This window comes from Pagrus pagrus, assembly GCF_965226575.1.
Source record: "Pagrus pagrus genome assembly, chromosome: 17".
NCBI lineage: Eukaryota > Metazoa > Chordata > Actinopteri > Spariformes > Sparidae > Pagrus > Pagrus pagrus.
This window is the reverse complement of record NC_140201.1, coordinates 18,609,461-18,633,642: the sequence shown is the minus strand read 5'-3', so window position 1 is coordinate 18,633,642 and position 24,182 is coordinate 18,609,461. Positions and strand designations below refer to the sequence as shown.

Sequence of the window (24,182 nt, the reverse complement as noted above, 5' to 3'; positions counted from 1 at the left end):
AATAGCTGGGATATCAGTAACAGCCACTAATGTTAACTGTGGACGCATAAAGAGAGCTCCCCGGGTCTCACCTCTCCTTAATGGGGCAGGCTAAAACCTTCTTACAATATATTCCCATATGTAGCCTAACAGATGAAAGGATTTCATCACAGAATTCAAATGCACGCCCACGGCCACTTGGACTGAATTGCAAAATACATCTTTCACTATCGAAAATTTGCCCGCTGTCCCCGCTCTCATCTGGCGTGAGCGAAATCACAACAACGCAAGAGCACTTGTTCCCTTTGTCTTACTCTCCATCCCACTGTGTTCTGCACAACCCCTCACTGTCTATCTGGAGAGGGAAGCCAAGCACGCTTCATTTCATCAAGAACACAGCAGACGACGGGATGGAAATATATCCCATTTGAGAGCTAAAAAATGCATCAGCCGGGCCATTACGCAGTGCGAACTCTCTCTCTCTCTCTTTTTTCTCTCTCTCTCTCTCTCACACACACACACACACACACACACACACACACACTGTTCATCCCGCACACACACACGAACAGAGAGGCACAACACTGCATCATCGGGCAGTGCATGCAAATGCGTGTTACGACCTCCTGAACCCCGCGGAGAGGATAGAAAACGACGCGCTAACTCCGCAGTGACGGAGGCCAAGAAGCCGTTCTATATCTAAACATTAGCGCAGGCAGTAATGCTGATACATACTGTGTTATGTACACACTGCAATCCACTCTGTCTTTCAGTAACCCCACTGACTCCATTTGTACCCTGTCTCCATTAGGGGAGACACAATGAAAATGGACTCAATCCGCCTGCTGGCCATATGGCCCCTGCCAGAGCATCCACTGTACTTAAAACAGATTTGAATTTGTTTTTTATCATTAGCATTAATGTGAAGCCCACTTTCTGTCCACTTCAGCAGAGTTTATAATACAACTGCAACAGATATTATTCTCTCATGGGGGCAGACGACTGTGTATTTAACCAAAGCACTTGATTCAAGGTCAGTCGCTGCTGTTGTGATGTCAACAAAGGAAAATAATAGCTAACAATCAATCAACACAAACTGGCAGCGACCACTGTGACTCTTGAAGCCACTTTCAGGAATGCTAAAGAAATGCTATGTATCTTCCTGCATTAAGAATGCAGACAGATGTCCAAAACCAGCGGATGAATTATATGTCTGTGTCACAGCCTGCAACTGACCTTTGTTGGCCATAGTTTAGCAGTAAGCCATTTTGCAGAGCAGAATTTAAAAGGTCATGTATAACTACAGGATATGTAACAGAGGGCAACGTGTGCATTTATATTTAGATAACGGCCAAATAGAAAAAGACAGACAAGGTGATTATGGGGAGTCTTGTGATATAATGTCTGCCTCCCCCTTCCTTCCGGTCAGGTTTTTCTCCTTCGATTACTTCTATTGAGCATCACCACTTGACAGCCAGTAGCTATAAGTGTAATAAGTATAGGAATCACCATTTACCGGACAGCAAAAAGTTAACAACAGTGTGAGTAGGTTGTATAGAGAGACGAGGAAAGACAAGAAAAGCAGAAATCAAGTGACTGAAGTGTGTGTATTCTATCTGTAAAAGCACATGTAATGCCCAAGACCACTTTAAGCCCACTGCTCTTACACAGAAAATTGGATAAGACGTGAAAGTAGTGTGTGTGAAGGTCTGTGTGTGTGTGTGCCAGCTTCTGATATCCACTCATCTCCTCAACACAGCCAACACAAAGACCTTACCTTTCCAGAGACGTAAAATGGATCAGGTCTCCTCTGACCCCATAATCCTTTGTGCTATCTGTGACTAGCACCCATACAAAGTGCATCGTGTTTGGCCCGTTTTAGTGCCAATGAGGTAGTTTATGAGCAGGATATCGTGGTTTATGAGGTGATTATAAATCGGTTTGGGTGGGTCATTCTCTTTATGAACTGATTTATCACTTGGTTATGGCGTTTAGATCGTACGGTTTATTTCAGGCACTGAAATGGGCACAATGACTTTATGGATTGTCACACCACACACTATGGTGCCACAGCAATGAGAACACAACCCAAAACAGCAACACAACAACAACAAAAAAGCCCTTCTATGTTTTGTTTTATCATGGGAGATAAATCCAGTCCTGCATCAGACCACCTTACAAATCCATCTCGGGTTACAGTTAGTCCAGATTGTGTATTTCTGTGTGGATTTGTATAGGACTTGATGGAGGAAAGGTAATCGGCATTCATTGTATGAATGCAAAATCACAGGGGGGTACAAGCTGTGATGCAATGAGCTATTACACCACCACACCACTAGGGGACGATCTAATATTTAGGCTTATCAAATACAGTCACTTCACGAAGAGACAGCGCTGACAGGTGGTAGATGAGCAGCTACATGGAGTGAGTTCATCGTTTGACACTGTCTGTGTGACTGTAGCTGCAAATAATTACAGTCTTGAAATAGCAGGCTCCTCAGTGTCACATGTAGTCGAGCATGTAATGCTATAAGAGCCGTACTCTGAAATGACTGTCCCCTAAACCCCAGCCCCTTAGTTATTATTGTTGCTCCTGTCAAGCTTTAAATTGTCAGTCGACACATATGCAGTTCACGATGATAACGGTGGAAGATTTACAATCAAAATTTATGTTTGTTTTTCAAAGAGTTGGTCTTTGATTTTGGACAGAGGTAGATAAAAGTATGTTTATCTTTTTTAGTTGGCAACTGTTGATTTTGCCGTCCAAAATGATCTGCTAGAGCTACAGTAGCTAACTAATTAAGCTAGAAAAGAAAGCCCTAAAAGATCCACTTGCAGCCTGCAGACATGAAACAGTCGAAAAGACTGAAGGTAAAGATGCATGTCCCCTGCGAAAAGTTAGCTGGTAGTTAGTCATAGTGCTGCACAATATAATAAGTGCGACTTGTTTTGTTCAGCCCTGTTTGCTTTGAAGATGTGTTCGGAAAACTTAACTCTATCTCAATCTATGTTAGCTGGGGTGGCTGTTAACCCACATCCCAACAAAGAGCAGTACAGAACTGCTAATGTTAGCCTAAACTCCGATGGTGCATCCAGGACCAGCCTCCACGGTGGGAAAATGCTGCACAGTGGATGAACAGGGCAACTTAATACAGCTTGTAACCACACACACTAAGGATATGCTCCTTTGCCCTTAAGTAGTGCTCAGTTATTTCATGTAGCAGTAAGCTAGTTAGTGAGACATGCTCCCAATTGCAGCTTACATTGGAGCAGATGGACACATTGTTTAATCACTTCCTGACACTTATGGACGGGCTAGAAACCAACACCATGAATGCTGATTTTCTCTTAGTACAGCCCCCATGCCCACAGCTTCAGCATGTGGGGAAATCCAAATCTTGACAGGCCTGCCATGCCTACTTATCAGACAATCGCTGATTGAGAGGGAGGTTTAACCAACAGTCAATTTTTGCAGCACAGACACACAGCTACAGCAAACTTTGAGATACAGTAGCATGTAGTGCATCAACTCATTGGGCTTAGAGTGAGTTAGAGGGGCTCTACTGCACGAGGTTTATGAGGGGTTTAGTATGTCTTACGTTGGCTTTCTTTGTAAACGAGGGACGATCTGCGCACTAGTAACGGCTCGGTGTTGTGCCTCGGTGGTGGGGGAGGGGGGACCTGTGTTGGGTGAACACCGGCCGTATTGGTTAGTGGGGGTTGCAGGTTGTTTAGGGTATGGGTTAAAACACTGTTTAGGCACTTTAAAGGAGAGAGAGGCCACCGAAATTGGCCATGTGAAGTTAAGGCTGAGAATCAACTTTCACAGTACTCTTGGTGTCCATCTGTGAGGACGTATCCTGCCGAAATGCAATTATGTTTGCTATTAGATTATAGCACTCATGTAGCATATATGAATATCACTGTCAGTGTTTGTCATATGGCCTAGAAAGGAGGTTATTAAAGTTATTATAAAACGATTATATCATTACTCATGCAGTAATTGTCTCCTAAACACAGTTTATGTGCTTCAAACACAGGCAGTGCAACACACTCATCTCAAACACGAAAACAGACAAAGAAACAGGCGCACACATACGCACTCATGCCACACACATAGGCACTCTGATAATGCAAGTGTGTGGACACGCACACCCACCCACATAGACACACACATCCCCTCTCATCTCCATAATTACTGTATAGTCAGCATGTCCATGTCTGGGGGTGACTCTCAAAGTGAGATGTTGACAACAGCAGAGCTGAACTCAAGCTGGGTCCTGTCAAAGGCCTGACACTGATAGCATTATCTGTGTAATTATTCACAGTTAAGTGAACTGCCTACTTACTTTTAACATAATGGACTTGGATGATTAAGCCATATCTATGCTGCCTTTTCATTTTGTAACTTCAGTGACATCACTAACCCAGAGGAAATAAATAATAATACATTTCATTTGTAGATAGAGAAATATGCATTCCAATTTGTCTTAATTAGTTTAAATACAGCCTCTCTATTATTTGTGGCCGGGCTTTCATTCCTGTCACATTTGGGCATAGTCCCAAAGCGCACCTGAGCCCCCTCTGAGGAACATTAGCATGCTACAGCGCAACTGTTAAGAACCACAGACTTTCTAATATATGGCTCATTCCTCTGCAAGCAGCCTGCCATTTTTCTTCTCTTCCGTAAAATATTTGCTCGGCATTAATGAATGGGGAGCTGGCCAGCGCTTCTGAAAATCTTGATCAAGACGTTGAGCAAATGAGGAGTGAAGGAAAAGGCCGCCAGTCTGGCATTGGGAAATGGCAGCGCATTTGCGCGTGTGTGTGTACGCGTGAGTGTGTGTGTGTGTGCAGTATGTGCGTGGCTTCGTGGCACGGGGAATGTGAGAGATGTCAGGCTGGCTTCTGTTCCTCTGCAGACGGTGTAAATTAGATGTGAACCAGAATGCCGCGGATGCCAGGGGAAAGTACACCTATCAAGGTTGACTAACTCATCATGGCTCCACGCACTAAAGCGCAGCAGATGAGAGGCGTGCGAGCACGTGCGCGCGCGTTTAAATCTTAATGAAACTGGCCCTCTGAAGGTCAGTACAGAGCGAGCAGGGACTCTTTCGTCTGCTGCTAATGGTGTATTAATGATTCAAAGAAGTCTCATGCTCACAGGTGCCCAACCAAGCACCCCGCTGACACACACACACGCCCACCTCACCACCCACACAGACACATGAAAAAAACACTGTACAGTACATTGACAGATAATCCAATTAAAAAGACAGATTAACCAGTGTGACACAGGCATAGACAAAGCACTTGTGTGTGTGGAGGCACATGTGTTGTTTTTTTTCTGCAGACGTGATGGTGAGGTGAGAGTGAGAATAGTTTTACATGTTTTAAACTGTGGAATTTGGATTTCATTAACCAGTTATGATTGATTGTTCACCTGGCTAATGGCTCATGTGATCAGCCGTTTTGACAAGTATTTAATAAGGCACCAACCACAGGTGTATTAAGTTCAGGCCAATTAAAGCAGGTATAAAAAGATATTTCCAGAAGAAAAGCTGGAATAAAATATGCTTCCAAAGTTTTAGTCATGAGGTAGTTATTGTTTAATTCTCCACGGATGTGTAAGTAATAGTGATTTAATCAATTGGAAATGAAAAGAAACATACACTATTCACCTTACATTCAAGATCTCTTGTTCGAGCACACAATGCTGTCACATTTCTAAGGCAGCAATTTGGCTGGAAAATGACACAATTAATATAACCGCCTTCAAAAGTACCTACTGTTGGTGTATGACTGGAATTTTACTGGACTATAATCACCTGCAAGCTGCGTTTACAAATAAATGTCATGTCACTATGGTGCACTTTTTAATTTGTGCCGGGGTCAGCGTTTGCTTTCCAGTGTCAATTCCTCAGTGTTAAAGGGAGTGGGGTTTTAGGGTTGTGACAAAGTGCGGGAGGGGGTGGAGATGCATGGGTAGAGCGGGTTCCCATCCCGCCTTTGGGCAATGGTCTTACCTTGAATGTGGACATGGCTGGGTCCCTGCTATACCTGTCTATGGTGTGGAACTTGGACGAGTGGTTGAGCTCATGGTACAGCTCAGAATGTCTTTTGCGAGTGTGCATCACTTTCTGGAAGGGAAGAAAGGAAGGGACAGCAAAAATGAACCAAAGAGAAACAAAAAAAAAAAAAAGCAAAAAGGAAGGGGGGCCAGTATATGGGCAGGCAGGGGAACGGGAATGGGTAAAAGGCTGAGGGACTGCAGTGATACCAGCCATGAAAGGGGGGTTAGAGAGGGACGCCGACAGATCGATCGATTGCTGGCTCATGCTCATACATCATCCACTTCCTTTAGTCTTTCTGAATTTGGCAACTGGGAGTGCTGCAGAGGACTTCCTTTAAGTGAAAATTTGGTGAAAATGACTGACAGAAATGCCATTGTCGCAGACTGCTTCCTGTGCTGGCCATTTAACTCAGGATTTTTGTCTAACTCATTAAATGTTGAACAGACGGACTGAAATTTAACCCATGCCCTGGCAAAAAGATATTGACAAAAAACTGCCTTCCCTGTTCCGAATATGCCTTTCTTGAAGGCAGCTACATCTGAGTCTTTAATTTTCTGACAGCAAACTGCATTTGTCAGTGCCACTGCTGTTGTCTCTCTGTGCTAATGGGCAGTGCTGGAGCTGCTCGGCAGTAGCTAATCGTCAAAGCAGCTTGCGAGGTTGAAAGTGACACAGGGGCAAGATGCCAGCACTCACACCCGCACACTTACCGGCCAGGACTGGCGCTTAGCAATGGCACCAATTACTTCAGAGTGGGCACTCTCATTTCTGCTCGGTTCACAAAGTGCTGCTAGTTCCTTGGTTTGTGTCTTTTTGCTGCTATGTATTCAGTTTTCTTTTTGGCATATCATTTTAAAGTTCAATGAAATCTGTATGGACTATGAGCACCTGTAAGTGACGGTCATAACCTTCGAAATTAAAAAAAAACAAAAACACTAATTTACAGGGGAACTCCATCGATTTAACACTTAAAGTTCGGTTTACTTGTCACAAGGCGTACTACCCACTACGAGAAGAGTAGTATGATGTCTGGATGAGACTCCCCAAGTTTGAAAAAATAACTCTGATGATGTCATCAGGTTGGGTTAGGGACACGCATAACAAAAACCTTGCGTTCTTAAGGTGTCTTTTAAAAGAAATGGGACTTTAGGAGGCAGGGGGGTCCTAATGAAAGACACTATTGAGTTGCCTTATGGGAAATATAGGATCCAGCATTGTGGGAGCTTGACCCGTACTATGAACAACATGTTCTCAGTCCCAACTCGTCAAATACGGTAGCTTTGTTCAGTGGCCCAAAGTTTCAAACTATGATGCTGCAGGTACCCCTCTAGCATCACTTTTGCAAGTTAACAAGTTAAGTTAGCAATAATGAATATGCAACGTCCAGTTAGACTTCTAAAATAAAGCTTGTGACAAATGTTTCGCATATTAAAGTTCTAAGATAAAGTTGAGGAACAGTCTGTTTGATTAGGTTTAGGCACTAAAACCACTGGTTTGAGTTGAAATAAGCATGCTAGACCCCCCTATCCAGCCCACATAACTCATGGGATGATGGCACGTGGGCAGTCCACTCCCGTTGCCAGATCTGAGCCACAAACACGCTATAGCATGTCACAGTTCATTCTTTTCTTGTGGGCTGGTTCTGGCATGTGGTGTGTGTCCTTTATAAAATGTGTCTCTTGCAAGTTTCCCAACTTTAAGTGCAACACTAAATCAATGGAGTACTCCTTTAAGTTTTTTTTAAAAAAGTATAATTTACCCTGACATACTCTGCTTCGAATAATACATTTTGTAGTATTTATTGTATGCAAAGTTAACTTTTGACATTCTCAAAAGATGGGCAAACTCAAAAACAAAAACATGGATAAAAATAGGTTTACCTTCCATTAAATCATGGAAGTGTACGCTTCCCTATTTTAGTGGTTCTTCTACGTCAAGCACTTTCTCACAAGTCGATCGATGAGAAAAGACTTGATTTCCAGGAGAGCCAGACTCCTTGAACTAAATTCATGCAGTTGGCCACATATGACTCTTCAGTAAATCTGCCAGGTAATTGAAACAATCAGCCATATTGTCACTGTTAGTAGCTTGTCACCACACATACCCTCGATGAAAGATCTATCTCCATGGTGGAGAGTGAATGTCCAGTCTTTACAACAGTCGAAATGAGACAGAATTCTCACCCATAAGCAGCAATGCAAAGGGAGCTACTGTATTTTATTGCAAAGGAATACTCTCTAGAGACTGGAGATTCACAGGACACCCAGGTCATTCTGACACAAACATACTCACACACTGCCAAACCATGTCGTTCCAACAGATATAACCAGCCAATCGACTACAACGACATACGTTTTGACCCAGAACTGAGTTACTTCTATTCATTCAGACACAAGAAGCACTCTACTTTGCTGTTTCTTCAACCAGGACCCCCACAGTGACATGACAGCATCGTTTGATTGACATGTGCATGACAGTGGAACATTTTGGTTTCCGGGATGCTATGATTAATTGACACTTAAGTTCATTAAGTAAGACAGATAATAGGTAGGGAAAGGTCTAAGGCCTTTGTTGGAGAAACAGCACATTGTGTAAGGTAGGTCTGAAACAGTTTATAGTTCTAAATGCAAGGGAGAAACAGGTGCGAAGGGAGGGGTTTAGCAATGCTTTTTGCTCCTCTATGCGTTACTCAAGTCCTGGCAGAAGCACAAGAAAGCAGAGACAGGCTGATGACAGGGGGGTGACAGGTCCGAGATCTTACCTCGAAGTCCAGCTCAGAGTACCGTACTCTTTTCCTCTGGAAGAGGAGGGGGCAGGGGGAGAGAAGAAAGCATCAATGACCACCCCTCGACCATTATAGAACTTTAGACCTCTCTATCTCAGACGTATCTGTGGATCTCTCGGCGCCATTGTTCAGTAACAAGAGGAGGGCTAATAATGCACTGGCTGCCCAACATGATACAGATATTCTTACAAATGTCAAGGCAAAAAGCAAATTATTCAGTCTATTTCAACGTAATGAGATTAGTGCAGTGGAACAGCCCAGAATTAGAATGAAATAATAATTTCTCGGCTCACATACTCTCAAATACATTCATTACAACCCTGGCATAAATCACCCTCGCTGCTATTTTTGGAGAATTTGTTGGAGACATTCCAATTAAAAAGAGCTGCAACAAACATATGAGAGACGCTTTTCATCCTCTAATCTTGTTTGGACCTCACCACTCTCTTCTTAAGTGCCTCCGTAGCTGCAGCGAGTGGCACACAAGCCGCCAATTTAACAGCTGCAGACATTTCCAACTCATCTGGCCCTGACATTGCGTTACATTACATTCCATCTCCGACTTCCTATCTGGCGCTCACTGTCTGCCAGATTTGCATTTGGCAGCGAGAAGGAGCTGCTCTCCACAGTTAGTTAAAAGCTGTATTCATTCCTTGAAAGGGCAGAGTTGCTGATCTGATGCTATGGCAGCCAAGGTTTTAAAAGGTAAAGGAATGCAAACAGAAAGAGAGGCGAGAGATGTCCTATTCACTTTGCGAACTTCACTCCCTCTGAAAGACAAATTAATTACGTCCTCCTTTAAGGGAAACCTTACCTTAAACAGAGAAATTCCGTGATAGTTTGCTTCGTAACATGGCAGACATGCAACATGCATATACATGTAGAGTATATTGCATGTTTTGGTGGGGACGCACATAAAGCAGTCATTAACTCACTCATACAAAATTCATAAGGAATACTTTGCTCCTGTTACGATGGCATGATGGTCCAATAGCCAACCACAGTCTCACGCTAGCTTCTCATTTGTTTGCATGTATTCAGTGTCGTAAATCTCATGATAAGCTGACCTTTTATAGCCAACAGTTTCTTGTAAAGAGATAATAATTTACATTCCAGTACTCCCTCCATTGCTTTCTACTGTACAATGTTATCGTACTGCACCCTGGGAGCCTTTCTTACACCTCGATTAGATCATTTAGAGTATGAATTTACAAGCTTCTAACTAAAAATCAACAGCGAAATGAACACTGAGTACATTCTGGTGATCCCTCCATTAAGCGTCGCCATGTTTGAATTGGGGAGTAAAACACTGCTGTGATTTAATCTTGAGAGGCACGCGCTGATATCCATCTCCAAATCAAGCATATTCAAACAGGGTGAAATGATAGCCGTAAATTATATCCTGCAGGTTTCTCTGCTCATTTTTTTATTTTTGTCGGTATTCATGAGTGCACTCGTAGCTCTTCTGACAGTGATTTTTTATGAGTTTTAATGACTCGTCCTTAACGTCCTCAGCCCTAAATGAAGCATCTGCACTTTTCGGTGAAAGTGTCGTTTCCATCTCTTTAATCAACCTTGTGAGTCAGTGAGATGCCATCGGGGAAAATCCAAAGTGCGTGTGTGCGCACGTGTGTGTTTATGTATCCATGTTATCTGGTTCTTGTTTTTGTGTGTATGTTGATCAGTGTGTGTGTGCAAATATGTGTAGAATTATGGTGGGCTGAAAGACATTCACCAGGGGTATTTCCTCTGATCCTGTCTGTCTCAGTCCATCTGCTACGCCACCTTGTACGGTTAGGAGGGGGTGTCACACACGCATTACACACACTCACACTCACACATAGTTAACGAAGAAAAAGCTGTCTGTCATTAGTAGGGTAACTCATTTCAACGCTCATTGTCTCAGTCAGCAGCAGTAAATACTACTCAGCTGAAAATAATAGCAGTTGTTATAGCAGGCTTCTACTATGGCGCACCACTGTGTGCTGGCCTCATTGGGACTGTGTATCACAGACAATGTGTTAGAAATTGCCTAAGCTTGTGTAATTGTATGGATATCAGCTACACAGACTGACTTCTCTTCTCCTTATTCTGGTGTAGCCTACTGTTGTGCCCTTCTCCATACATGTAGATGCATGAAAAGACTGGGTTCAGAGCGTTACTGCAGATGACAGCAGAGGAAAGGAGGAAAGAGGGAGAAAGGAGAGGAGTGTCTGCTCTCATAGGCTATAGCTGGGTTCCTGGTTCCCTGACCCGTCTGCGAACTGTTGGCGAGCTCCTGGATCGTGTCTTTGAATAGTTCAAACATGACAAGGGAGCGAGCATTAATTTGCCTCTGATCTGGGGCTTTTTCTATGCGATCTCTGTCAGATGCTCGAAAATCGGAGCTAAAATCTTGTGGTGTGAAGCTTAAAATAGCTGTTTAAATTCTTCGCATATCCAGTCACCTTAAATAACTAGACCTTTTCTCCCAATAGTTTTCCTTATCCCTGCTTTCTTTGTCACTCCACCCCGACAACTTCACTTCTATAGCCACATGACTGGCACATCAACAACTCTAAACCAGTGTTTAAGTGTGTACTTGAGTGAAAGATGGGCAGAGGTGGAGAGGATGCACCACCACTGGGAACCCCTCTTTCATTCCTCATCCCTCGACCTCTTACCCACCTCTAGGGATCCTGCTGAGAGGCTGGTGTTGGCATTGGTGCTGCCAAGGTTGCGTGGCAGGGTCCTGGTTCTCTCCACTGTGGTTCCCCCGGTCAGAATCTGTCTGACCGACGGCCTCTGGCCTGGCTTCAGCTGGAGCGAATGCCCATGGGCGTGCATGTGTCCTCCGTGGGAGTGTACAAGACCACCCTGAGCCATCATGTGGCTGTGCCCGTGGGGCATGGTTTTGATCGTCCCATAGGAGCGGTTGAGGTTCATGGTGATGTTCATGTCGCCCACACTGGACGGCACAAAATCCGCCGGATAGGCCTCGCTCTCAGCCGGGTGGAGGGTCAGGGGAGAGGGAGGCGGGGGGAACGGGGGATCATCCACCGCGATGTTGAGAGGCTTGTCCTCGCCCCCTAGTCCCAGGCCTCCTCCTTGGGAGGAGGGCACTGGAGGTTTGAGACTGACCGTCCTACGAGGTAAGACCATGTAGTCTCCCTCCCCACCTCCACTACTACCTCCTCCCCCCCCTCCTCCACTTCCCCCGCTTCCGGCACTTCCGTCCTGGGAGGTGTTGGAGGAAGTGGGCGGTCGAGCCCATCCCAGGCCACTCTCAGTGCACAGGTAGATTGGAGCGCCGCTGCGTTGCTGCCCCTGCTGCCTCTGCTGGTCCACATTCACCTCCTTCTTCAGGGGCGTCTCGCTCAGCTCGTTGAGGCCGCCGAGGGGTGGAACCTTGTGAAAAACATTGGAACGTTTCAGTTATACCAGTATTCCCTTGAAATAAGATAATCTTATTTTAGATAATCTTTACTCAGATCCTGTGGCTAGAAATAATTTGCCATTGTCCGCGAGGCTGCTAAGCTTTGTAAGATGGACTTTTTCGCCATCCAATTTAACTAGTTTTCAAACAAATTCCTACTTGTGGCTTTAAGGGCAATTAATGCGTATTGCGTTTGGTTCTATCTGGTTCTTTTTCTTCAGTTTATGGTCAGAGAAGTTGGTAGTCATCCAATCTCTCAGTAAACTTCAAGCCCGTACCTGTACGATGAGGTTGGGTGGTGGGATGTTCCCGGGGAGGGAGCTGAAGTTGACCCCAACTCCTCCCTCCTGATGGGCTGCAAGCTTGGGATCATCCTCGTCATCCAGGGAGATGCGGGATAGGGTCCCGGTTATGGTGGCCGGGTTGCAGGTGTTTACTTCCTTGAATATGACTGGAAAGAGGTGCGGGGAGAAAAAAGGAAGCAGTGGAGACAGCAAGAGAGTGGAAGATGGGCAGGAGTTGGTGTAGTTGGTGAACAGGAAAAAGAAGAAGAGGTAGAGGAACATTTGGAGGGAGAAAGAGGAATGGATATTGAATGGAAATTAATTTATATAGTTTATCACAAAAAGAAGGCAGGCAAAAAAAACATAAATGAAATAGTGTTGGAAGTTTGCTTGCAGCATTCATCTCCAAAGAAAAGTTTCACTTCTCATCTTGCACTTATATGGTTTACAGTGTGATGTTTTGTTTTGTCTCTGACACTGTGACCTTAAGTCTCGCTCCATCTCAAGATTTGCCGGTGAGACAGGGTTTTTATTAGCTTGGAGAAAGAGCCACAGTGCAAAATGCTGCGTGCTCCAAATGAAATGGACCCAAATTCCCTCCTGTGCGATAGCTTGCTCCCCAGCTTGTTTTATTTCATGATGCCATAAATACAACAGAACATAAAACTACTTACAGTGGCTTTGGGTTAGCTTTCATGCATGTTGTTGAGGGAAAAACTAGTACTAGACATATCTAGAATAGCTACTCCAAAACTGACTACGACATGCTGATGAGAGATGATGTTTAATCACAGCCGACATCAATCTATCATCACAATCAAACACAACTCAAACCATCTGGAAGTGCATGCTAGATATCATGCTCATCATTCTGTCATCATCAGAGGAAAGACCATTTGCTCCGTGGCCCCAAAAGCTAAACCAAAGCATGTAGTTTCATGTTAACTGCATTGAATGCGAGAAAATGTCAAGCTTCACGTTTGATCAAAAACTGGGGCTGGATCCTGCTGATTCTGAGCAGATTAGAAAGGACTGAGGCTGAGAACAGAATCTAGCATTTTCTCTGCTTCACCGTCCTGTTGGTGCAAAGTGATGTGACAGGACTGGACAGATTTCGGGATGTCTGCCCAATCTGATCCCTTCACATCTGCAACCAACAGTGAAGTCCCAGAGAACGATCTAAAGACGAATCCGGTGCTCTCAAGCGATACCGCCATTACTGTAGTGGCACATTTACACTGCCAGCGGAATTAGAGATGATTGGATTAGTCACTGTCGGCAATCACCACTTTGAATAGATGAAGGTAGTCTGTGAGAAGTTATTCAGTCTCAAAGCACCAGTTTGAAATTAATTATTACACAGCCTTTGGGGGGGAGAAAAAACTAACAAACTGCTCCCATCCGTCTTCTGGAGTGTGGATGTCAAAGTGCTGTGTGGGGTAACCCAGGAGGAATTATTTGCCAGCTTTGAATTTGAATCATCAAACTTCATGATTTTTCTGTATATCAGTCAGAGGATGTTAATTATTTCATGAAAAACTTGGATACACTGGATACTGTACAAGTGGAATTTTGGCCAGAAAACTTAAGAGAGTACTAGTTAGCAAGAGATATGGGTGGGTGGCGGGCTCATCATCGGCCTGTGTAGGCGGATGGCTTGGTCTTTAAGCGATCCCTGGGCCCTCAAGTTGTGATGGAAAACTAAATATTAAATGGAGATTTATAAAAGCAAGAGTTTTTGCTTTAGGCTTTTAATTTCCAAGAGCACTTGTAACATGTTATAAGAGACAAAACTGGACTTAATTTCACTGGAAAGTATACATGTTGTTGTGAAATCCTTTATGTACGTTACACTTTAGGTGCCACTGCAGTAATGGCGGCTCGTTTACTTCCACCTACAACCCGGATTCATCTGTAGGAATTATTTAAGTTTAGGGATCGACCAGGCAGTGTTAAGAAGGTCAGTTGGGTGCAAAACTTACATGGGTGTCCTCTCTCTGCAAGGGTGGAGGGGGAAAGTGACTGTGTTAATATATTTCAGAGCACAACACAAAACAGATTGTGGTACATCTGCAACACATCCAGACACGCACAAGACCATCGTCACCAGCGAGTGAAACAGGTCTGAACACATCGAGGAGTGTTATTATCATGCACAATTAAACACAGTCTCATCAAAACATATGCTCGCTGAACACTTATTGGGCAGTGTGATCGATAAGGCATAATAATTTGCGCACAACTGCGTCGGGATGTAGCACATCATCGCCCGTCGTTTCATCGATATGCACGGCGGGGGAGCTGAGAATGCTACAGCTCTCCGCTGCCTCTCTGCAAAACTAATCCTGTGTTGGACAAAGGAGGAGACAAAGGGAGAAAGAGGAAGAGAAATCAGGCGGAAGGGAGCGCTCACCTGTTTGACACGCCAGGTCCACATCCTTCTCAAAATCCGTCTGAGAGAGGGAGGCAGGGCGGGAAGAGAGGAAAGACAGTGAGTGTGTACAAGTCACTACAGTTGCCACATCTGTAAAGTTCTGATGAGTGACTGGATCTCCAATGGTTATGCTGTATTCAATGACTCCCATGCTAATTTGAGTCTATAGAGAAGGATATGATCTACAGCCTAGTCGATTAGTAAAGCCCTCTATACGCAAAAACAAAAAATGAAGCCTCAAGTCATACCAGAAATATTTTCAAACCGAAACCAACAAAACGAAGCAAATGAGCAAATTCCTTGTATGTGAAAACCTACTTGGAAATAAAACCTGTCTCTGATTCTGAACAGAGAAAATAGAGAGGAGTCTGTGTGATGGCATGCACTGCTGCTACTTTGTTCATGATGTGTATCGGCTCACAGCAGCACATCCAAATACAGTCTTTGAAAGAGACGGGGAGAACACTGTGGAGTTTTGCCAGGTACGTAATGCTAATGCGTGCCTCATCAGTCACCTCAGCTGTCGTGTGAGTGGAAACCGGGACAGAAATTTACACAGAAGCAAAACTATTATCCGCTGTGCCAGTTGAAGCAAAACTTTACCATCCTCTCGCTGCGACTGAAACACTGACAACGCTGAAAAAATGTATAATGTAGGAATACAAATGCTTTTCACACTGGCGACCGAAACACAAACATCCACTTTAGCCTGCACCTGCTATTCAGATTTTATGTAGAAAAGGTATTTTGGGCAGGACAAATGTTGTATTTTTATTCGCTTTGATCCAGATTTCACTTGAGTGCAGGGTGGCACGACTCCCTGCGGTAAAGAAAACACTCAGAGACCCAAACGGCGGTGGGTTGAATGAGGAATAGTGTTTCCAAAATGGCCACCACTCAAGTTTCCTAAACTTTCGGGAAAGTGAAGCTCATTGCTATGCAGTCGTGGTCCTCCCTTCTCCCACGATCGAGCCTCCTCCTGTCCTCGGTGGGATTCACTTACAAAAGCCTTTGTTTGGATAATAAACTACAGATTTTAGACAGTTTGGGCACGACACACAGGCAAAAAAGAAGAGGAAGGAGGGGGGTATGATAAACTGAAAGAGACAAGGAGAGAATGTGTAAAGGTCTCAGAGGAGCAGGAAAGCTCTTAGTACGCAAATCACCCGCAGCACCATAAATGGGTCTCTACTTAATGGACGCATGCTGATATGAAAGAAATCTCTCTCTGTGTGTCTCTCTCTCCTCAGTCGATATGGAGAAAAACAAATCATCTTTATTTTAACTATAACACACTTTCTCTGCAACAGCCTCACAGGTTAAGTACAGTGAGTCATCAACGTCAACTGTTGGGGAAAGAAAAAAAACATCACGAGGAAGCACAGTCCTATTCCTGAGGAAACATCCTGCAGCATTCTGGGTGATGTTACTGCTGGAAAATAAATACATCTCAATCAATCAAAAAATGCCCAAAGTCATAAATAAACAATTTTTTTTTGCCTATCTTGCTACAGTAAAAGTACTAGTTAGTATTCATAAATCACAGCTTTTCCTACTTATGTCAAAAAGGTGCAACATGTAATCAAAACAGAATTTGACGATGATTAATTTTGGTTGAAATACTGATTTGACAGCTTGAGGAATATGTTTATTTGGTTTCTTAGATGAGGAGATTGATACAGCTCTCATGGTTGTATGGTAAGTAAGAAGCTACCACCAGCGGAGGGTTAGCTTGGCTTAGCTTAGCATGAAGACTATAAACAGGGGAAAACAGCTAGCCTGGCTCTGTCCAGTGCACCTCTAACCTCAGTGAGCATATCTTTATGTTTAATCCACATAAAACCCAAAGCGAATAAATCACATATTGTGGTTTTACAGGGGGATTATGAAGACCACTTGCCAGAATTAAATGCTGACATTTTATGTTTCTGCAAAACACTGATATGTGTCATACATACCCTAATGACATTTCTCCAATCAACAACAATATCATATCGCATTCAGATTACATGTTTATGACCTGACTTTCATATCAGGAGGTGGAGAGGATGGTGGTGGAGTGTGACAAGGCTGCCAAGCCAGTGACCACAGTTAAAGACCGCATTTTAACATTTGTAAGCATGAAACCACTGGATATATTTAAGGAGACTTCAGGACAATTTCCAACCGTCTTTGAGGCGACCAAAGCAGGAATTTTAAGACAAAACATTATTATTTCCTAACCCTAACCAAGGGGTTTTTGTGCCTCAATGTGACCAGACCATAAGAACAGCGTTGTCACAACACAAAATTGAACATAAAGCAATGTAAAGTTTCATCATATCAGTGTTTTGCAGAAAGGCACATTGCCAGCATTTATTCTGACGGGGCTATTTCCTGGCAGAGAGTAGTGACCCGGCTAAGAAATAGTCCACATTACCCTCTGTATAACAACAATGTGACACAGTCAAACTTTGCTTTTTGCACACATTAAACAAACAAACAAACAAACAAGATATACACAGTCTTGTACTGTAAAACGACAACTAAATCTTGACTCTTGAAAAACATGTTAATAACAGAGCATAAGAGCTGTTGTTAGTCTTTAAGCTAGGCTAAGCTAACAAGCTGCTGGCTGTAGCTTCACATTTAGTGTACAGATATGAGAGCGGTATCAATCTCTTAGCAACCAAGCAAATAAGTGTATCTCTCAAACTGTCAAACGGCTCCTTTAATATTTGTTACAAAGGTACAGGATGTTTTACACATTGCACCTTTCTCCATCTACGGACCTGGCTATTCACAGTGACTACTGGCTGTGTCTTGTCTACAGGTGACATACTGGTTGGCTGCTGATGTGGTTGTGGTTGTGGACGTGGTTATGGTTATGAGCGTTGTTGACGATGGGGTTATGCTCATGCGCGTGGCTGAGGGCGTGGCTGTGCTCTAGCCCGTGGTTGTGGTTGCTGCGGGGCAGACTGTGGTAATGGCCCTGCTGGCATGCCTGGTGGCACGTCCGTGGGAACGTCTGCGGGTGGCCGCCCGTCAGGCACGGGGATGTGCCATAGTGCAGAGAGCCAGGCTGCTGCCCGCATTGGCTCATGCTTGGACACTTCTGATGGTATAAAAGAGTAATGGAAAACAAAAGGGTGTAATGGAAATAAATGAAGAGGGAGGGAAATAAAGTCTTTTCTTTTTTTTTAAGAAGGTCTACATCTTTATGACGACAATCTACTGAGACTTCCTGTGTGATAAGAGGAATGTGCAAGCACATCTGAGAGGATGAAGTCACTGTAATTATGATGCTGATATAACTGGTGGCTGCTTCACCAAATTATCCATCACAATCAGTGTTCTCAAGGGTATTTGTTCTTCCAAACAGCAGCTCTCCACGCATATGTGCTGCCTGAGAAGATCTCTTCAAAGTCATGCACATTTAGTCTGAAAAACTGGAGGAAACTTCAAGGTTCACCAGCTGTCATATTTAATAAAGCAATAGTTGGCATAGCAACCAGCCCGACCGCCAGCTGTGTGTATGATAACAATACATTTAAACAAAAATTTAAGAAGCACAGTTAGACTGTGAATGGTCCTCTCGGTTATGAAAAGAGAGACACAGAATGTGTCATTATGGGTTCCCTGAGCAGAATGATGGCTCCGAAGTTTAATCATGATAACCTCAGAGGGGCGTTCAGGAGCCCATAATCGTTACCGCAAACAGGTCTGAGGGAGAAATAAAGAGAGCGGCGCTGCGAGAGTCGCTCGTGCTCTCGTAGTAGCAGTGTGACCGTGCTGACATTGGCAAGGCAGTTCAAGTCCCTATGATTTATCACACTATTAGCCACATTTGGAACACATACAATAACCTTTACGGGAGCTCTGCGCTCTTCAAAGAAAGATGAAGAAGTTTAGGTCAAAAGTAAATAATAGTGCTGAATTGTCTGTTTTGGTTATACATGCAATGCTATGGGCAACATACATCATTTTGGCTTAAATAAGTACTGACAAGGACAATGTCAAAAGTGCATTGATGTTAGCTTCAGCAGGATTTCAGAAATTTGTTGTCGGCCTTTTATGTCAGTATAGGAAGGTAGTTTGAAGGCTGGGAGTCAAACATTTAATGGGAAATAAAATATGAAAATGCCTGATGCAAGAACAATGAGTTATTGTCCAGGAAAAAACATGGTTAAGGGAAGGTTGAGCACTTCAATAATGGCAATCATGCTTCTCGCTATTGCTGAGAGTTGAAGTCTGGTTAATGTCGCAATGTGGGATGAAATGGAATGCTATTCACCATGATCTGCACCTGTCCATTCTTGCAGGAGTCTGGTGAGTTTTCGCTGTCGTCTTTACATCCCCCCATCCGACAGCGCACCGCATCCTGCACCTGAAGACGGGGAATAGGGGACGGGTAGAGGAGGGAAAGTGGGAAGGAACGGCGAAGGGAAGATGCAGAGGAAAGAAGTTAGTGGAGGAACTTTTTACTTGAGTAAGTTCGGCAAATGTTGGAGCGTGGGGAACTCACTCCTCAGACATTTTATATTCTTCATCTTTATCACTGCAATGACAGATGTTCAGTGAATACTAAATTACATGAAAATGGCAAACGGAAACAGCTATATTCTTCAGAAAGTGGCTCGGCTTGTGGCTTATGTAACAGTCAGTGGAGTGGTGCTGAAAACGCACAGCAGTTCTTCAAAGTGGCCTATTTGAGCCTAATTAAAACCAACAGCGGCGACATATAGATGCTCTAACCCCTGGGCCTCCTCCAGTGTCATACTGTTTTTCTTTATCCTCCCACATACTAAGCAAACACACCATGAGCTCGCTGTCAAAGAACTGGTGCTTGTAACACGGCTCAAATCAAATGGATCCCCGTGTATTATGTTTCACAGTCGACTCTGAGATTCTTTCCCCCCCATAAGGCTCTGTATTATAGATAGCCTGGTTACTGGCTGAGGAGCAACATCATTTCTCAATGTTGCTGCTGTCAAATCCCATAAGAATCTCATGGGTGGATACAAGAGTGCTTGTTTAAGAAGCGGTGCAGGAGCGAACGGGAGCGTCTTCACTCTCGCTGGGTGGTCTTATCCGTGTGTGTGTGTGTGTGTGTGTGTGTGAGTGCTGCTACAAATGGAGTGAACTTGAGTAGCATCCATGTCTGATTAATACTGCATGGGTTAGGGTATTGCCTCCATTGTTTCCTTCCGTCCGTCTCTTCTCTTCCTGTCCATTCTCATCCTCAGTGGCATTTGTTCCACATTCTGTGTGTGTGTGTGTGTGTGTGTGTGTGTGTGTGTGTGTGTGTGTATTGGCACCCAATGCAGCTCGTTCTGACTTCAAAGTGAAGAGCCCCTCTATGGGTCCATACCTCCTTCTCCACCTTCCTCTCTACTTCCTCCTCCCCTACTATCATCCCCTGCTTCGCTCTTGAATCACGATTCCCTCCCCCCCACACACTGATCTCCGCATGCATTTTTTTCTCTTCCTCCCTCTCGACTCGCTTAACAAAGTTCTTCTCGCAATACACCTTTCCCTCGCGCCTCTCCCTTCCTCGCCTTCCTCTCCTGCAGCCTCCTAATCACACCACCTCTAACGTCGCACATGTTCTCAGCGCCACTGATCTCAGCAGGTCGCCCGCGCCACCGCCGTCCTTTCATTCTCTGCCGCACGGCGCGAGCTGCGGGCTCAATCTGTGAGCGCTACACGGGGCTAGGCTCGCCGGTACGTTCTGTGTCTGCACTTAATATCACACTTTGTACTGCCTCCTCTCTTGTTTTGCACTGTAATGCTTTTTCATTGTTGCTCTCCTCCCCCCCCCCCGCCTCCTTTTGGTGTGGCACTCCCCTCCGCCTATTGTTCTGCAGCTACGAGGGATTTATACTCGCGGGGGATTTTCATACATTTAAAATAAATAATTCCTGGATTTACTGTACCCTGATCCCTGCAGCTTTTGTGATATTGATTTAATACAGCTCAGCATTCCAAGCATTTAAAAAATTCACTTACACCATGCGGTTCATTCAGTATCATAATGATCTGTTGGATATAGGCAAAGCTGTGTGTGGAGACTTTTACAGTCATGGAAAACTGATGACATTGTGTATCCATTAATTGAGAGCTGGCTGACACCAAATTGAGTGTGTGTGTGTGTCGGCGTGTCTGTCTCAAGGGCATGAATACGTGTGTGCACAATGAGTTTAAATTCAGCATCCCTGGGGGGCACAGCAAAGCCTCTGGCAAATAGGCACTAGGGGGTATTAGTTAGGGACTTATCATCTAATTCCACACAGAATCTTAGTAAGCTCCTTAAAGCAGCCTTGGATCAGACGGACAATACCGCACTATCATACTGCATTATGAAGAAGCAGCGCTGCAACATAGAACATAAATACCATGCTAATCCTCCTCATGTCTGATCCGCTTGTGTTCTGCCGTGACTTCCAACTGACCCGGAAGCTAACGTGACATTTGCGAACGTGAACCCCACCTGTCGCAGGGAGTGATTGTCGCTGAGGTCACCGTGCGGTGCTGAATTAGAAATGTATCTACTCAAAGTGTCCGCAGGGCTGCTTAGCAGGAGGAGAGAGCTCGACTCACCTCTCGGCGCATCGCGCAGTGGACGGTGATGATGACAAAACCTTGGACGGAGTCGAAGACGGCAAAGAGGACCTGGAGGAGACAGGAAACATTTGTCTGTTACTTATTGCACAGGTTCCCAAACCTTTTTGAATTAAAGGCACCCCTTCGCATACGCAACACACCCCTGTAGACACACATGCCAGTAAATGTATCAATCAAAAAGAGGAGTCAGCTCTTTAATGTTGAATATTGAACTCAAACAAAGGACAGAAATATGCACACATGCATGATTGGATTAATTCTGTTTTTGCATTCAGCCTACCTCTTTCTAAAATATGCAAGTTCATCTCAAGATCCTCTTAAGATCTTTATGGAGCTTACTTGGCACCGTTTGACAGTTTTTCCCAGCATCAGAGGCGGTTTGGTGTGGCAGAGCTAACCTCTCCATGCCATGAAAAAAAGCTGTAAGCTTACGGCTTCTGACATCGTACCCACTGATTCTAGTTCTTTTGGCCGGAAGGTTCAGTTGTCTAAAACTGCGTCGAGGGCTGAGATGTGTCAACATCTCTTTGAGCTCTGTTTACAGTGTCACATCTTTCCGTCACTGCTCCGGCAGTCGCTATTTCTGACTTCTGTGCACCTTGAAAAACTCGAGAGCCAGAGAGCATGTTACGCTACCATGACAACCAGTGACTGTGAGATGTAATCACTATTCTTAGCTGTGGTGTAATTGTAAATGTGAGCATTTAGCTTGATATGATGATTTTGGTGTTTATAGGCCTTTTTTGTTTTGACACATTTGAAAAGGTACGATAAAAATGCAGTTAATATGAAAGTTTCCTTGTTTTCTTGGGTAAAAATTCTCAGTAAAATTATGATTATAATAAAAGAAATCCTACGGCACGCTTCAACTGTCTTGAAGGCATCCCATGAAGAGTCCCCCAGCCACTTTGAAAGCCTCAGTGTTATAATATGGTGTATTACTGTAATGCTCTGGTGAAATGACTCAGTGATCATTAGAGAAACACTGATATGGGAATGAAATGAGTCAGCCAAGTCATGTTTATTCATAATAAATCATCGCAGTCACTCATACTTTCCCTCAGACAGCATTTCTGCTCATGATCCTGACACAGTGGGAATTGTGTATTGTTCTTTCTTGAATACTTTTTAATGTTTATTCTACTTTTCCTTTGGCCTATTCCCTATGTACTCATGCTATAGTCTGACTTAATCTTTTGTCTTTATAGCCAAATGTGTCAAGTGTCTAGAGGCTCCCTGAAGTTAACAGAAGTATGGTTTAACATCAGAGGTCACACGTTTTAGACTGAGTGACTGAAACTTTAACATGACAGGGACAAAACATTTTGCTTTAGGATGTGTTGTAATATTTTCCCACCGACGACGAGCATTCCCTCTGGCCTGCATCACTTTAAAACTGCTTCTCCACAGCCGTCGCAGGTGTATGTGTGTGAGTTACGCTATGTGAGCATGAGCTGGTGTTGTGATATACATCACCTGGAAGAGTGTGGAGCGCCGGTCAGTGATGGCCAACACTGCTGACATCCAGGTCAATGCTAACAGAGGAAGAACCACGCAGGAACTCCACAGAGAGGCCCTGTCAGAGAGAGAGAGAGAGAGAGACAGAGAGAGGCGAGGAGGGGGAGAGGAGAAGGAACAAGGGGTTCAGTCTCAAACCAGACCAGCCAGCTCTGGTGAGTCACATAACTCCACTTCTCTCTCTCAGACACACACACACACAGATCAGTCATAGGTTCGGCGGTGGGTAATCTGAAGCTGATTGGCACACTGAGGTTGCTATCAGACTTAATATTCTCACTGGGATGTGGAAGATGATGTGTAATCATGTAGATAGTTATGAGACTGACGATCGCTCGCAATTACATGGTTGATGCACACTAAGTGTTACGCTGGTGGACTGCGAGACAATATAGGCAGAGGGTGGACGACAGGCCATTGACAAGTCCTGACAAGGGGGGCTCTGAGGAGTAAGTGTGTGTGTGTGTATCTGCAACTCTGTGGAATCAGACAGCAATTTAAAATGTTCATGCTGTTTGAGCTCATATCCATGGTTTTATAAACGTCAGTCTCACAGACGGACAGCTCTGTCTAGCTACGCTGAGAAATACGCACGTCCCTTCCGAGGTGCCTGTCCGAAGGCGAGGAATAAAAGAGAATATGGAGCAATAAAGCCAAAGCTACGCTACGCCTTGTCAAGGTGTGAAGGTTTCCAGCTGTACTGGACTGTGGTTTTAATCCCACAATATGTGTCAGTGCAGTGACGGCCTACATTCAGTGTGAAAAGACACACTCTAACGCTGCAAGTGTACCTCGTCATTACATAATAAGTGTTTTTTAATAAGCTGTTATATTTCAAAGTGCTGTAAAGTCATTTGGGAGAAAAGAAATGCGTGGAAAGCTTGGAACTGCTTTGTGACAATTTTTAAATGTCTCATTATCGTTGGGAAATAAATTCCCAAGTCTCTAAAGCTTTATCAGGACACAAATAGACCGGCTCACTATATCATACTGCTACAGAGAATGGAGTAATACTAGCAACATGTTCTACTTCAGTAAATAATACAGAAATTATACAGCACAGACTGTTTGATTATGGCTTTCCACTAAG

At 44.1% G+C, this 24,182-nt stretch overlaps 1 protein-coding gene across 16 annotated transcripts in view; it reads right to left on the bottom strand.

Annotated features, from left to right (window-relative positions):
* Positions 1-24,182, bottom strand: part of adgrb2 (adhesion G protein-coupled receptor B2) — a 222,335-nt gene that overhangs the window by 10,403 nt on the left and 187,750 nt on the right. For 6 of the 16 annotated variants that reach the window (XM_084379370.1, XM_084379372.1, XM_084379358.1 and 3 more), the window contains 10 exons: positions 23,051-23,150; positions 21,551-21,622; positions 19,245-19,337; positions 17,793-18,065; positions 14,951-14,990; positions 14,520-14,534; positions 12,532-12,704; positions 11,506-12,225; positions 8,815-8,850; positions 6,006-6,119 (listed from right to left, as the gene is read on the bottom strand). In XM_084379370.1, coding sequence (XP_084235496.1) covers positions 6,006-6,119; positions 8,815-8,850; positions 11,506-12,225; positions 12,532-12,704; positions 14,520-14,534; positions 14,951-14,990; positions 17,793-18,065; positions 19,245-19,337; positions 21,551-21,622; positions 23,051-23,150 — 1,636 coding nt within the window. The remainder of the gene's footprint in view (positions 1-6,005; positions 6,120-8,814; positions 8,851-11,505; positions 12,226-12,531; positions 12,705-14,519; positions 14,535-14,950; positions 14,991-17,792; positions 18,066-19,244; positions 19,338-21,550; positions 21,623-23,050; positions 23,151-24,182) is intronic. The other 10 variants (XM_084379363.1, XM_084379359.1, XM_084379364.1 and 7 more) reach the window with 8 other exon arrangements.